At 40.9% G+C, this 16,698-nt stretch overlaps 1 protein-coding gene across 2 annotated transcripts; it reads right to left on the minus strand.

Annotated features, from left to right (window-relative positions):
* Positions 1-3,085: 3,085 nt before the first annotated feature.
* Positions 3,086-15,762, minus strand: LOC135462865 (uncharacterized). 2 transcript variants are annotated; one of them, XM_064740154.1, is made up of 4 exons: positions 15,586-15,762; positions 13,483-13,642; positions 11,270-11,598; positions 3,086-6,124 (listed from the first exon to the last, which is right to left on the minus strand). In XM_064740154.1, the coding sequence occupies exons 3-4, from the start codon at positions 11,591-11,593 to the stop codon at positions 5,606-5,608; spliced, it is 843 nt and encodes a 280-aa protein (XP_064596224.1). In that variant the 5' UTR covers positions 11,594-11,598; positions 13,483-13,642; positions 15,586-15,762; the 3' UTR covers positions 3,086-5,605. The 2 variants fall into 2 exon arrangements, with proteins under 2 accessions (XP_064596224.1, XP_064596225.1); XM_064740155.1 differs by lacking the exon at positions 13,483-13,642.
* Positions 15,763-16,698: the final 936 nt, after the last annotated feature.

Below are 16,698 nucleotides of genomic sequence, written 5' to 3' on the forward strand. Positions count from 1 at the left end.
TATCTGTTAAAATTTGTATATTTTACGATATGGTTATGCTAGTTTTCATTAACGATACCGATCTTTGTGAATTTGTCGTCCGGTTTTGTTTTACTGGTTGACAGTCTGAACCCTGGCTTGGAGAGTCCGCTTACTGTCATTCATTACGTGAGTTTAGAATACAGTTATTTATTTATTCATTTATTCATTTATTTATTTATTTACTTACTTCATTGGTGTTTTACGCCGTACTCAAGACTATTTCACTTATACGACGGAGGCCAACATTATGGTGGGTGAAAACCGGGTCGAACCCGGGAAAAACCACGACCATCCTGAGGTTGCTGGCAGACAGAATACGGGTAGGATCCATAGCGATTAAACAGTTTCACAGTTAGTTAGCATTATTCAACAGGCTAAGAATTAAGTATCACGCCATATGTTGAAGAATATACAGATTTCCTGTACCTCAATAAAAGTTGGAAGAACCAAATGTTTATAATGAGAGGGTGTGGTCAACAGATTTAGAAGGGCGCGGCTATAGTTATGGATATTGGATGAGTACGGCTTGACGCTACATCGGCAATATTTCAGCCACGTGGTGACGATACATAATGCATCATTTGAATGTTATATTACATTTACACTGTTACCGGATTATTTCCATAAATTGTGAGAAATGATGTAAGGACATAGGCTTACATGTGTTGCACTCAGTCGATAGTCAGGGCTAACATGGCTTGTGGGCAAATCATGCAGTAAAAAAATATCCTACCTCAATTCTCTGCCTAAACCACTTCTCTACACAAGACGTAAATAGAGAAAGAATGGTCCGTATATTGTACGTAAAAATCTTACGTACACCACTGTATGAATCACTTTTATATTACTGCAGTTTACAGTACATCTGAGTGTAGACTAACCCTAACTAGTTCCCTACACTGATCTATAGTGTAGACATCAAGCCACACAATTTTCGTACGGTGCAATGTGGTGTACACATCAAGCCAAATCACTTCCCTACACTGCAATGTAGTGTAGACACCAACCCACACCACTTCCCTACACTGCAATGTAGTGTAGACACCAACCCACACCACTTCCCTACACTGCAATGTAGTGTAGACACCAACCCACACAACTTTCCTACGGTGCAATGCAGGGTACACATCAAGCCAAACCACTTCCCTACACTGCTATGTAGTGTAGACATCAAGCCACACAACTTCACTACATACCATATACATAGTGGATGTATATTGTGCCATTGTGCCTGTAGTCATGCTATAATGTGTGTAGTTGTGCTATAGTGGATGTTTATTTTGCCTTAGTGCCGGTAGTTATGCTATAATACCTGCAGTTGTGCTATAGTGGATGTATATTGTGTCATAGTACCTGTAGATGTGCTGTAGTGCCTGTAGTTGTGCTATAATGCCCGCAGTTGTGCTATAGTGGATGTATATTGTGTCATAGTACCTGTAAATGTGCTATAGTGCCTGTAGTTGTGCTATAATGCCTGCAGTTATGCTATAGTGGATGTATATTGTGTCATAGTACCTATAGATGTGATATAATGCCTGTAGTTGTGCTATAATGCCTGCAGTTGTGCTTTATTGAATGTATATTGTGTCATAGTACCTATAGATGTGCTATAGTGCCTGTAGTTGTGCTATAATGCCTGCAGTTGTGCTTTATTGGATGTATATTGTGTCATAGTACCTGTAGTTGTGCTATAATGCCTGCAGTTGTGCTATAGTAAGTGTAATTCCGCCATAATATCCGTATTTGTGCTATATTGCCTGTAGTTGTGTCGTAGTGCCTGTAGTTTTGTCGTAGTGCCTGCAGGTTAGCTATAGTGCCTGCATGAGTGTTATAGTGCTTGTAGCTGTGCTTTATTGCATATATGTATAACCTAATAACAACGAAGTAAGACTGTAAGCGGGTGAACACATGCAGAAACATAGGGCCTACCCTCTTTTATAGCAGTTAATAATGAGTGAGTGAGTGCTTGGGGTTTAACGTCGTACTCAACAATTTTTCAGTCATATGACGACGAAGGAATCATTAGGGTGCATGTACGTATAATGTGCCTCCTTGTTGCAGGACGGATTTCCACCGCTCTTTTATTTAGTGCTGCTTCACTGAGACGACTTACCGAAGGCAAGTAAGCCGCCCCGCCCGAGCCATTATACTGATACGGGTCAACCAGTCGTTGCACTATCCCCTTCATGCTGAACGCCAAGCGAGGAAGTTACAACTTCCTCTTTTAAAGTCTTATGTGTGACTCGATCAAGGATTGATCCTGGATCTACCGGTCCCGAAGCGGAAGCAGTTAATAAAGAAATAATTTAACTCTTACTTCAATTCCGCCATTCTCTGTGGTAAATTTGTCAGGGTTAATTGTGCTCCAGTTTACTTCCTTTACCCGGATCTTATCACATCCGCCCAGTCGTTCAAACTGCCGAAACACCCACAGGCGACGATTATCGGCACTCCGGTAATGACCGTCTTGGAAAGACACTCTTATCGGCGGAATGTCTCCGATATCACAGACACCATTACACAAGTCGTCGAGCGTCTCGCCTATAAGTGTCCCCTCGTGTTGAAACGTGAAGGCGTTTTTGATGGAATCCTGTGTATATGGAATGTTCGATGGACGGAGCTCAATCAGTGCCCGAACCATTGTTTCTGAAGCAGACAAAACAACCACAACAATGAGCTCCATCACCAGACACGAAAGTTATGACACGAAAATTCAATTTCTACACAATTCCCGTTGTTAGCAAATGGTTTCGTATCTTTCTCCGCTGCAAAATCACATGAGTGCGATATGCATCAAACGTGGGAAGAAAAAATAAAAACTAACTGTTACTGAAGACTTAATCAGGTCATGAACAAAGTGTTACACTTGTGAGTAGGCTACTAAATCTTGTAGGCAATGTCAACATGAATCACATACAGATCTGTCCAAATTTGCATCGTCAGCGAGAAAAAAGAAAACAGTAATCACTTGTACAATGTTTATTCACCAACAGCCAGAATAAAAATGTATACCATAAAATATAAGTTTATTTATTTATTTTTTTGTTTATTTATTTATTTTTACGATGGTGGCCAGCATTATTGTGGAAGAAAACCGGCCTAGCTAAAATACCATAAAGAAGATATTAGTAAACATTTATGAATGTAAAGACATGATTCATTGACTCTGAGGCAGGTCGAATTGTTTGAGTTAAATTTATATGTAACGTTCCTCATTTGATCATTCACAGGAAGCTTTATTTAATAATTTTTTTTTCTTATGATATTTATGAATACATTTAACACCAAACTCAATAATTTTTTCACTGATGCAATACTGATGAATTTTTAGAGTGCAGGAAACCGAAGCGTCCGTGGAAACCCACGAATATTTGGCAAGTTATCGACAAATTTTCCCACGCGTGGCTAACAGATGAGCATACAGTATTAGTGGAAGTCAAATGGTCTTCAACGAGCGTTACACCGCGCAAACCGCCTAACCAGCGTTGTAAATAATTTTTAGTTACCTATGACCAACAAGTAGTGAAAGCCGGGCAATTCACAAATTGTCCGTGTTAGATTTTGAACTGTCACCTCGCGTGTGTTTCAGTGATTGAAATGCGATATCTCAAGCACTCGGCCAGCTCCTGCTGCTTTCATCATGACAAACTAATGTATAATGAGACAAATGCTTTGTTTGCCTAAGTCAGACACTAAATCAATCGCTCTATACATTCTGCATGGGGTTTTTTCATAAGGTTTTAGGCCGATGTCAAGAATATTTCATCTATAGGTGGCGGCCAGAATTGTGGTGGGAGGAAACCGGACAGCGCCCGGGGGGAACCCACGATCATCCGCAGGTTGCTGGCAGACCTTCCCACGTGCGGCCTGAGAGGAAGCCAGCATGACACATTGCGCGTCACAATAGTCATGTATCAGTGCTTCTCCCGGTGTGGTAAACGTAATGAGCTGGTGTAACACAATATTGAGGGCTTTTTGCCCAACACGAGCCACAACCGCGCCAACCCGCTGTTAAAACCGGCACATGTGAGTGCTAAGGACGCTACTCAACCGCTCGTTTGTAGAACGGAGGCCGTGCGACTTGACGATTCACCCGCGTACACGTAACAACTAAATTGGGCTTTAAACTCTCTTGTAGGCTGAACGCAAGACATCACACAATCTCAGTCTCATTGCAACTAAAAATCTGCCGCCTTATGGTTAGCTGTTCGAAAGTGTATTACGTAATGCTGTTATTAAGTCATATTTTAAATTTCAAATCGTGGCCAAAATTCATCATCCAGTATGCAGTTGTCCAAGTCAATGTAGAATACCAGCAGCTTTAGTCCATAATTAATATCACGTTATACAATTATTTTGGGCTAGGCAATTATTTTAAAAACTAAATCTGGTATTAAGTCTAAAAACAGTTTTGAACAACCGGTCTCTAGTCACAGGCCTGCCAATAATAGGGTGTGAGCCTAGCTTTGCACAAAATTGGTGACAAATACGACAAACCTTGAGTTCTCCCGTGCGACAAAAAAAGACATTTCTCGTCCAAGAGATGATTTGGCCTCATGAAGGAGTCATAGTCCATGGATATGTTGCGGCCGATGCAATGCGTATTATTCAACACGTCCTAGTTAATGGACTATACTGATAGCGGATAAATGTTCTATTCGGTCAATCATAGATTTCAATTGCTTTAAACCTTACTGATTTATATATTTATTTGCAGTTTACTGCCACACCGCATCACGTAGAACCTGATATTGCAGCCAAAACACAGTGATGGCAAGACAACCAAGGCAATGTTGGTATGATTTTAGATGTACTAGTACATATAACGGCAAGAAATTCATCATATCCATGAGTTCAACAGATTTCGGCCAGATTTCAATTGATAGTGCTGCCTTACTGGAACGCCATGCCGAAGACACCAAGCAAACCGGTCCAACTAGTCACCTTATGCTGACACCGGCCGGCTCAGTACTTGACCGATCCCGCTAATGCTGCACGTCAATTAAATGAGATAGTGCCAAGATAACCCATGTTAAAGACTCAAGTATGACTCGATATCTCCATTTAACGCTTCATAGCCGCCTCAACGCCCACTCTCCGCAGCCACACGGCAGTCCCGATTTCTTCAGCCCGTCCACCACGACAGGCAGTCGTAACGACTCCTATCTACCGTAGAGAAACTAAAATAACAATATGTTTGCCGAATTCTGATTAATCGATGGAGCAAAAAGTCGTATAGGTTACTTCTACTTAGGCGTTTACAAGAACAGTTAGAACAAAACTTCAACTGAGTTAAACTTACAAGACGCTAGGTTTCAATAGCTGCGAGTGCTCATTTGCCAACTTTCACGCCATCTTCACTTATTTAGTTTTACTTCTTATGCTGCAGTTTTTCGTAATATTTTCCACCCACAACTCAGTGACCCTTTTTTCTCCTCCAAACTAAATGTTTCTACATAACAATGGCGCTTTAGCTCTTCTTGTAAACAGCAAACTATGGCTACAGTATAGCCTACTTGAATTGGATGTATTTGTATTTTTGATATGTGGGCAGAAATTAGAAATTGCATGTGACACTAAGGAATTAACAAATAACACAACACGATCTCTTCTTCGACTTCTTGTGATGTTGACTTTCTGGCTGGCCATCTATTTCGTCTCTGGGGATCTGAGAGTAGGGTGCGGCGATGTCAATTATCGTATCTCGTGCTGTGTTCATCCTAATTCCCTCCCTGCCGGAAAAGCCCCAGGTCGAGTTAGAGGGTGTCGGCTGGAATATCGGCGTTTGCGCATGCGCTGGAGGTGACACTGTGCTAGTCGGCCTGACTGGCTTACAAAGAGGCGATGTCCTGTGTCCGTAGTCATAGGGGTCTACAAACGCTTGGTGGATAAGTTTCCCGTATGTTGGCTGTCTTCCTGCCGTTGTTGGTTGCGGTGGTGATGTCGGTGGCAATATCACGGGCGGCACAACGTTATTGTCAAAGCTGTGTACCTTAACTCCATGACGTGCACGACGTGAAGACTGGTTTTGACGGCGGAGGAAGTTGTCAGGGCGCCTGTGCCACGACCCGCCCGGGTCTCCGCGGTAACCACGCACTCTGACCTATTTAAGCAGAAAGTATGTCAGAATATGTCAGTCATGTGATGAAGAGGAGTCACCAGGTGTGTGTTCATGCGCTCTGTTTTTTTTTCTTATGGTAAGTAGAGACCGTGCCGATGACTCCAGCCATAACACTCCACCTATTCATATTATAATAATATCAGTATATCCAGTCCTCTAACCTTGCTTTAACCAGTCAGACTGTGTCCCAAGTGAGCCAGCAACAAATACAAACAAAGCACAATTTTTAAAGTGCTTGGTATGACCCGACCCGGTTAAAAGCAGAGCGGCGACGACAGCGTGATAGTGGGCAAATCCCACACGTAACCGTTGGAATTCGACCTCTTGTCAATTTACCCCTGTCAAGGTGTTATTCTAAGGGTTCAAAGTAAATGTGACCGACTGGTACCATAGCTACAGCTGAGTCAGATACTTGTGGAACTGCACGCCTTTGACATGCTACACTATTAAAATATATTAGGTTTCCCTTTGTGTCCAGACAGGTTACACTGTTAAAGAGAGATTAAAACAGGCTGCAATTTTACCTACACTTTCTATACACCTCCACGCAGCTTTACATACACCCATCCTAAACATCACCAGGCAGTTTTACATAGCCCCACTCTATACACCACCAGGCAGTTTTACATACACCCATCCTAAACATCACCAGGCAGTTTTACATACACCCATCCTAAACATCACCAGGCAGTTTTACATACACCCATCCTAAACATCACCAGGCAGTTTTACATAGCCCCACTCTATACACCACCAGGCAGTTTTACATACACCCATCCTAAACATCACCAGGCAGTTTTACATACACCCATCCTATACACCACCAGGCAGTTTTACATACACCCATCCTATACATCACCAGGCAGTTTTACATAGCCCCACTCTATACACCACCAGGCAGTTTTACATACACCCATCCTAAACATCACCAGGCAGTTTTACATACACCCATCCTATACATCACCAGGCAGTTTTACATAGCCCCACTCTATACACCACCAGGCAGTTTTACATACACCCATTCCATACACCACCAGGCGGTTTTATTCAAACGTTACCTAAATATGAATGAACTGGTTTGTATGGTTGGTGTAACAGAAACCTGGATGATAATCTATTGACTTATAGCAAATTGAAGTATAGCCAGAGTTAAAATAGGACTAAAAGACCCCTACCCCCCCCCCCCCCACTCCCCACACAAAATGACGGCGTAAAACTAAAGGTAAAGGACCGTAGAAGAGAGAGTAAAACTAGGACGATGACAACAGAGTGGTGGTAAATGCTCAAAACGTAATCCATACATTTATATTACACAGAGGAAAGCGATAAAGCTAGCTGGTCCCATTACTGGTGAATATCTAAGCAAATTTTGAAGGAAAAGAAATGAAACGATTATTTTCATCCGGAATACACTAAATACGTAATTATTGTCCTAAATGTGGCATTGTCTATTACAACATGAAAGTGTTAAGTTTCAGTTTCTTTTTAGTTATTTCGTTTTTGATGTTCAACAAAAATTTTCTCGCGCATGCAGTTTGTGTTACATTGTATGTAGTTTGTGATTTAGGCCATGTAGTTTGTGCTATAGTGCATTCAATTTGTGTTACAGTGCATATAGTTTCACTTACCTTGCATGTAGTTTGTGCTATAGAGCATCCATTTTGTGCTAAAGTCCATGTAGTTTGTGCTATAGTCCATGTAAATTGTCCTATAATGCATGTAGTTTGTGGTGTAGTCCAGGTAGTGTATGCTATAGCCCATATAGTTTGTGCTTTATTGCTTTAGTGCATGTTATCTGTGGTATTGCCCATTAAGTTTGTGCTATAGTGCATGTAATTTATGCGAAGGCACATGCTGTTTGTGCTGTATACCATGTAATTTGTGCTATAATACATTTAGTTTGTGATATAGTCAGTGTAGTCTTTGCTATAGTTCATATAGATTGTGCTACATTGCATGTTATCTGTGTTTTTACCCTGGTAGTTTTTGTAATAGTGCATGTAGTTTATGTTGTACTGCATGTAGTTAGAGCCACAGTGCACGTAGTGTGTGCTATAGTCCATGTAGTTTGTACCATAGTACAAGCAGTTTGTGTGACAATGCATGTAATTTGTGCTATAGTGCATGCAGTTTGTGCATTAATGCATGTAGTTTGTGTCATGGTGCATGTTATCTGTGGTATTCCACAAGTAGTTAGTACTATAGTGCAAGTAGTTTTTGTTTAAGCCCATGCAGTTTGTGCTGTAGGGCAAGAAGTTCGTTCTATTGTGCATGTAGTTTGCGCTATAGTGCATGTAGTTTGTGTTACAGTGTATGTAGTTGGTGCTATAGTGTATGTTGACTGTGGTATTGTAGTTTGTGCTTGAGTACATGTGGTTTGTGCTATAGTGCATGCAGTTTGTGCAATAGTGCATACAGTTTGTGCCATAGTTCATGTAATTTGTGTTATAGTCCATGTAGTCTGTGCTTTAGTTCACATAGATTGTGCTATATTGCATGGTATCTGTGGCATTACCAATGTAGTTTGTGCTATAGTCCATGTAGTTTGAGCTATGGTGCATAAAGTTTGTGTTACAGTGCATGTAGTTTGTGCTATAGTGCATGTCTTCTGTGGTATTGTAGTTTGTGCTAGAGTGCATGTTATCTGTGATATTGTAATTTGTGCTATAGTTGATGTTATCTGTGGTATTGTTGATTTGTGCTATTCTGCATGTAGTTTGTGCTATACTCCATGCAGTTTGTGTTATAGTGCATGTACTTTGTGCTATAGTGGATGTTATCAGTGGTATTGTTGATTTGTGCTATAGTTGATGTTATCTGTGGTATTGTTGATTTGTGCTATTCTGCATGTAGTTTGTGCTATACTCCATGCAGTTTGTGTTATAGTGCATGTACTTTGTGCTATAGTGGATGTTATCAGTGGAATTGCGGTTTGTCCTCCAGTGCATATAGCTTGTGATACAGTGCATGTGGCTTGTGCTATAGTCCATGTAGTTTGTGCAATAGTGCATGCAGTTCGTTCTATTGTCCATGTAACTTGCGCTATAATGCTTGCAGTTTGTACTATAGTGCATGTTATCTATTGTATTGTAGTTTTTGCTATACTGGATGTAGTTTGTGCTGTAGTGTGTATAGGCTGTTTTACAGTGCACCTAGTCTGTGTTATAATGCATGTAGTTAGTGCTATGGTGGATGTATTTTGAGCTATAGTGTATGTTATCTGTGGTATTGTGGTTTGTGCTATAGTGGATGTATTTTTTGCTATAGTGCATGTGGTTTGTGTCATTGTGCATGTGGTTTGTGCTATAATGCATGTAGTTTGTGCCATAGTCCGTGTAGTTTGTGTTAAAGTGATTGATATATGTGGTATTGTACTTTCTGCTTTAGTGCATGTAGTTTGTGCTACAGTCCATGCAATTCTTGCTATAGGGCATGCAGCTGATATAATAACGCCTGCATTTTGTTCTATAGTCCATATAGTTTGTGCTATTGTCAGTATAATGTGTGCTTTATTGCATGATATCTGTGGTTTTGCCAATCTAGTTTGAGCTATAGTGCATGCAATTTGTGTTACGATGCATAATATCTGTGGTTTTCCTTATGCAGTTTTTGCTATCGTGAATGTTATCCTTTGGTATTGCTGATGTAATTTGTGCCATAGTGCATGTAGATTGTGCTATAATGCATGTAGTTTGTGCAATAGTGCATGTAGTTTGTGCAATAGTGCATGGAGTTTGTGCCGTAGTCCATGTAATTTGTGCTATAATGCATGTAGTTTGTGCTATAGTGCAGGTTATCTGTGGTATTATAGTTTGTACTTTAGTGCATGTAGTTTCTGGTATAGTGCATGTACTTTGTGTTACAGTGCATGTAGTTTGTTTTATAATGCATGTGGTTTGTGACATAGTCAGTATTATCTGTGGTGTTTTAGTTTGTACTCTAGTGCATATAGGTTGTGTTACAGTGCGTGTAGTCTGTATTATAACGCATGTAATTTGTGCTATAGTCCATGTAGTCTATGCTGTAGATCATATAGTGTGTACTATAGTGCACGCAGTTTGTGTTACAGCGCATGTTAGCTGTGGTATTGCCCATGTAGTTTGTCCTTTAGTGCATGTTATCTGTGGCATTGTCCTTGTGGTTTGTGCTATAGTGCATGTAATTTTTGCTATAGTGCATATAGTTTGTGCTATAGTGCATGCAGTTTGTGCTATACTCCATGTAATTTGTCATATAATGCATGTGGTTTATGCTATAGTCCATGTAGTCTGTGCTATAGTCGATATAGTTTGTGTTATATTGCATGTTATCTGTGTTATTTCTCTTGTAGCCTGTGGTATAGGGTATGCAGTTTGTTGTACAGTGCATGTTACCTGTGTTATTGTTCACGTAGTTACTACTATAGTGCATGTAGTTTTTGCTTTATTCCATGTAGTTTGTGCCATAGTGCTTATAATTTGTGCTATAGTGTAGACAGTTGGATTTATTATGCATGTAGTTCTTGCTAAATTAACTGTTGTTTTGATACAGTGCATGTACTCTGTGTGATAGTACGTGTAGTGCGTGCTATAGTGTATGTAGTTTTGATCAAAGCGGGTGTTATCTGTGTTGTATTACATGCAGTTGTAGTACAGTTCCTGTTGTTGTACTATAGTGCCTGGGTCTGTGCTCTAGTACCTATTGTCGTGCTATAATACCTGTAGGTATGCTATATATTCTGCAGTTGTGCTATAGTCGATGTATATTATGTCATAGTGCGTGTAGGTGTGTTATAATGCCCGCAGTGGTGCTATAGTTCCTGTAGTCGTGCTGTAATGGATGCAATTGTGCTTCAGTGTGTGTGTTTGTGCTATAGTGCCTGTAGTTGTGCCGTAGTGCCTGCAGGTGTGCTGTAGTGCCTGTAGGTTAGCTATAGTGCCTGTATGTCTGTTATAGTGCCTGTAGTTTTTCTATATCGCATGTATGTTGTGACACATTTTATAAATCACTACTTACTTTTGTTTGGTAAAAGCTAGTGAGAAAGGGACGGATAGGCCAATATAATGCAGAGAGACTGTAAGCAGGTAAATGTCTGCAGCAACACACTGCCTTTTATCTCAGATAATAAATAAATCATTTAACTCTTACTTCAACTCCGCCATTCTCTGTGGTAAATTTGTCAGGGTTAATTGCGCTCCAGTTTACTTCCTTTACCCGGATCTTATCACATCCGCCCAATCGTTCAAACTGCCGAAACACCCACAGACGTCGATTATCGCCACTCCAGTAACGACCGTCTTGGAAAGACACTCTTATCGGTGGAATGTCGCAGATATCACAGACACCATTACACAAGTCGTCGAGCGTCTCGCCTATAGGTGTCCCCTCGTGTTGAAATGTGAAGGTGTTTTTGATGGAATCCTGTGTATATAGAATGTTCGATGGACGGAGCTCAATCAGTGCCCGAACCATTGTTTCTGAAGCAGATAAAATATAACAATGAGCTCCGTCAACATTCAATTGCTATAAAGTTCCCGTCGTTAGTAAAAGGTTTCGTTTCTTTTTCCACTGCATAATCAAATGAGTCTAAAATCCTTCAAACGTGGGTGAAAAATAAAATGCTGTCATTGAAGACTTAATCAGATCATGAACACAGTGTTACAATTGGAAGTAGTCTACTAAATTTCACTGCTCTAAGTTAAGTAGTTTGTGGGAAATTTTGTAATATGAATCACATACAAATCTGTCCAAATTTGCATCATCACCTCGAAAAAAAGAGAAAACAAGGAAACCGACTTTGCTTGTACAACTTCCATTCACCAACAGTCAGAAAAAAAATATATACCATAAAATACAATAAGTTTATTTATGCATTTATTTATTTACTTACTTACTTATTTACTTATTTACTTATTTATTTGATTGGTGTTTTACGCCGTACTCAAGAATATTTCACTTATACGACGGCGGCCAGCATTATGGTGGAAGAAAATCGGGCAGAGCAAAAATATAATGAATAAGATATTAGTAAACGTTCATGAATATAAAGACATGGTTCATTGACTGGCGGGAATAAAGTCCAAGTTTTATTACACCTGTTTAAGCAAAATTTATGTGTGTAGATAATTGAAGTCAAATGGCTAGATACGCATGGACCTATACACGACCTATACATATACATATCTACGGAAGCGACAAGATACAGGTTCATGATGGTAATGGCATCCACATTATTGGGTGCCTAGAAATCGCCCTAAGCTGTTTCGCAAAGGTGAGTCCATCGCTCTTGTATCACCCAAGAAATATTTATTAATTATTTATACTTCAAATAATGCATAAAATATGCAGTTCTTCATTTTATCATTCACATAAAGTTTTATTCATAAGTATTATTTTATTTATTAACTGCATTTTTACATTTCACCCCACCCTCGATAACTCTTTCTCACTGTCACGATATCGGTGAATTTTGTAAGAGTAGGAAAGCGAAGCATCCGTGGAAACCCACGAATATTTGGCATGTTATCTACAAACTTTTCCACGCGTAGCTTACGAATAAGCATGAAGTACTAGTGGAAGACAAATGGTCTTCATTGAGCCTTACACCACACAAAGGACAGAGTCACCGTTGTAAATAATTTATTCTTATCTATGACCCACACATAGTGAAAGCTGGGCAAATCACAAATTCCATGTCCGTGGTACAATTGGAACCATCACCTCGTGTGCTCTAGTGAATAAACTGCCAGCATCTTAAGCACTCGACCAGCTACCACTGCTTTCATTATGAGACCGAAGACAGACTAATATATAATGAGACAAACGCTTTGTTAAGTCAGACAGCATACCTTTTTTTATTCACTTTCTCACAAACGATAGTTTCCTCTATATTAAAACTCTTTGCAACAAAGCCTGTCACTCATCTTTCGCTAGAATGGAGCTTAGAAATTTAATAAATCAATCGCTCTATACATTATGCATGGATTTTTTTTATTAGTGTTTTATGCCGAAGTCAAGAATATTTCACCTATATAGCGGCAGCCAGCATTGTGGTGGGAGGAACCCGGGCAGGACCCGGGGTAACCCACGTTCATCCGCAGGCTGCTGTCAAACCTTCCCACGTGCGACCTAAGAGGAAGTCAGCATGACCCATTAGGTGTCACAAGCGCCAATGTATCAGTGCTTCTCCCTGTGTGATAAACTTAATGAGCTGGTGTAATACAAGGCTGATCGCGTCTTGCACAACGCGAGCGATACCGCGCCCATTCGCTGTTAAAGCCGGCACATATGAGAGCTTACGACTCTACTGAACCGCCCGTGTGTGGGGCATACACATGTATTTTGTTACACAACGTACTTACTGTGTAAGCTGGTCCCTTAGATCCACAGCCCCTGGTTCATGTGTCTGGACAGTGAGCGTTTCTACAAGCACACAAGTATTTCTTTTGGGGACGTCCGCCCGGATGGAGAGGTCAGTCCAGGTACGATATCACGGCCCGTGATCTGTTTTTAGATCTGTTTCTGCGCAAGAAAAACATTCGGCGAGAAAGTAGTTTACGGGAAATCAAACCGAAAGTGAAACTAACTGGGCATTTTGTTCATACATTGCCCTGGCATATTTCATGCTCGTATGAAGCCCGGCACTGGGGTTGAACGTGTGACATGACATAGTAAAGTATAGAGTCGTCGGTATGACACATTTCTTCACAAATACCTTTAAATAACATGTCTAGGTTTATCAAAGCCATAAACGCAGTGATGGCAAGACAACCAAGGCAATGTTGGTATGATTTTAGATGTACTAGTACATATAACGGCAAGAAATTCATCATATCCATGAGTTCAACAGATTTCGGCCAGATTTCAATTGATAGTTCTGCCTTACTGGAACGCCATGCCGAAGACACCAAGCAAACCGGTCCAGCTAGTCACATTATGCTGACACCGGCCGGCTCAGTACTTGACCGATCCCGCTAATGCTGCACGTCAATTAAGTGAGACAGTGCCAAGATAACCCATATTAAAGACTCAAGTATGACTCGATACGGGGGTGGGGCTCAGATCCATTACTATGAGGTGGACACTTCGACTTAGAAATGTTTTCCAGGAAGTGAATATTACGAATTGATGTTATATCAATAGGTGATGATATCTGTACAATGATCCATGTGTACAGGTTTAAACAGATCCTTTATTTATTCATTTGACTGGTGTTTTACGCCGTACTCAAATAATTGTTCACTTTTACAATGACGACCAGCATTATGGTGGGAGAAAACGGTGTAGAGCCCGGGGGAAACCCACGGCTATTCATAGGTCTTCTCTGATATCTCTCCGGTTTCCTCGGGGCTTTCCTTGGTTCCCGTCGATTTCCTCTGATATCTCCATGGTTTCCTTCATTATGTTTCCTCTGACATATTTCCGGTTTCTGCTTCATGACCTCCTCACCCCCACTCTTCTGTAGACTCTTCCCCTACACTCCATGCTCCTCATTTTCCTCCGGCATATTTCCGGTTTCCACTTCATGGCCACTTCACCCCCCCCACTCTTCTGTAGTCTCTTCCCCTACACTCCATACTCCTCATTTTCCTCCGGCATATTTCCGGTTTCCGCTTCATGGCCACTTCACCCCCCACTCTTCTGTAGACTCTTCCCCTACACTCAATACACCTCATTTTCCACAAGGATCTTTCTGCTTCTCTTCGTGTTCTCTTCGGCCTCCTTCTCTCAGGCTCTTTTCAGTTTCCTTCAGGTTTTCTCGCTATTCCCGATGACTCCCTCTCATTTCCTCTGTGCACAAACCTGACTGCGGCCATATGTGTGAAGCATCCGCAGTGGAACTGCAGAATTTGTACTAATTTGATACAAATAAATGCGAACTTTATTAAACGAGTTGTGGCTCAATTGGTTAGCGTGCTGGCGCAGCGTAATGACCCAGAAGTCTCTCGCCAATGCCGTCGCTGTGAATTCAAGGTCTGCTCATGGTGGCTTCCTCTCCGGCCGTACGTGGGAAGGTCTGTAGCCGTGCCTGCCTTCCGCCCGCGCAGGCGTCAGCGATCAGCCTCAACGGCCGTGCTCGCCTCAGTATGAGCTTATACTGTAACAGCGAGTGACGCAGATCATTTTTCTATTTTAGCGTTACAAAGCTGGTTGGATTTTGTCATTAAAGGTTTATTCAAAGTAATCTTGTAATATATTAGTGTAATTGTGAACGTACATTCATAAAGACATCTATAAAATGGGATTATCGAACTGAACATTCACAGAAAATGCCACACCAGCGAAAAGTATCGTAGTTTTGGAGATGATGATACGCGAATTCGTGTACATAACCCCCGCTTTTCTGAATAAAAGTATGTGTTTCTAAGTCACCAAACTTTGAGGAAACGCAGAGAAACCACTTATTTATCGTGGGTTTGATGAAGTGTTGAATAGAGCCGTACTATAGTCAGTCGTTTTCTCACCTCAGCTACGCAAAAATACCAATACATCTTGTCGCCGAAGGCATTCGTCGTTCATTGGTCAGTAGTTGCCCTGATGCACTAATATCTGAGTCAGTGTCACATCCCCTGTCAGCAGATGGTCTATCATCGGTTGTGAACCCTAAACAATCCTCTTCTTCGCTGGACTCGGCCAACAAAGACATGTTGACACTCAAGAGAGTGCGGCTCGAAAAACAGGTTCTAATTTTGTTGCAGTTAATCATTCAAGCCACTAAAAACCTCCAAAACACTAGTAAATACAAGCCCAAGACATCAAGACAGATGTGTTTTGATTGATTTATACTTCAACAAGACATTTGAAAGCAAAATATACACCCAATGAGAAGCCTCTCCTCGGGAAATGAGGTCCTATCGACCGGGCGGATATATCCCCACTTCGGGTTGAGACAGAGCGCTCTGCATGCGGTCTGAGCCGCTCACTTTTACAGCGAGATTCTGCCTTTCACCTTTGTGAACTTTTTAATTGTGCCCCGACCTACATATACGTTTCAAAAAGAGTGAGGGGTGGAGTGTATATAAAGTTTCTTTCAAAGTTTCAGTACAGACTTTGATACTATACTTTGGTATATATATATATATATATATATATATATATATATATATATATATATATATATATATATATATATATACCAAAGAACTAGGTGAATAAACAAAATTCAGCGTCTATTTTGGCCAAAAGAAAAAACAAACAACCAAAATATAAAGCTGGAGTAAGTGGAAAGGTCTGACAGCAACCTACGGATGGTCGTGGGTTTCCCCCGGGTTCTGCCCTGGTTTCTTTCTACTATAATGCAGGCCGCCGTCATATAAGTGAAATATTCGTGAGTATGACGTAAAACATCAATCAAATAAATAAATAAATAAATAAAGCTGGATAGCCAACAATGCAACGGTACTCTCCCCTAGTCGGGCATCAGACGCATTTACCACACGGTACTCTCCCAGAGTCGGTCGTCAGACGCATTTACCACACGGTACTCTTCCAGAGTCGGTCTTCAGACGCATTTAGCCCAGAGCAAGCCTACCTTGAAGCCCGTAACAAGAACCCAGACAAAATTTAAATTGGCATTT

Source organism: Liolophura sinensis, chromosome 2 (genome assembly GCF_032854445.1).
Source record: "Liolophura sinensis isolate JHLJ2023 chromosome 2, CUHK_Ljap_v2, whole genome shotgun sequence".
NCBI lineage: Eukaryota > Metazoa > Mollusca > Polyplacophora > Chitonida > Chitonidae > Liolophura > Liolophura sinensis.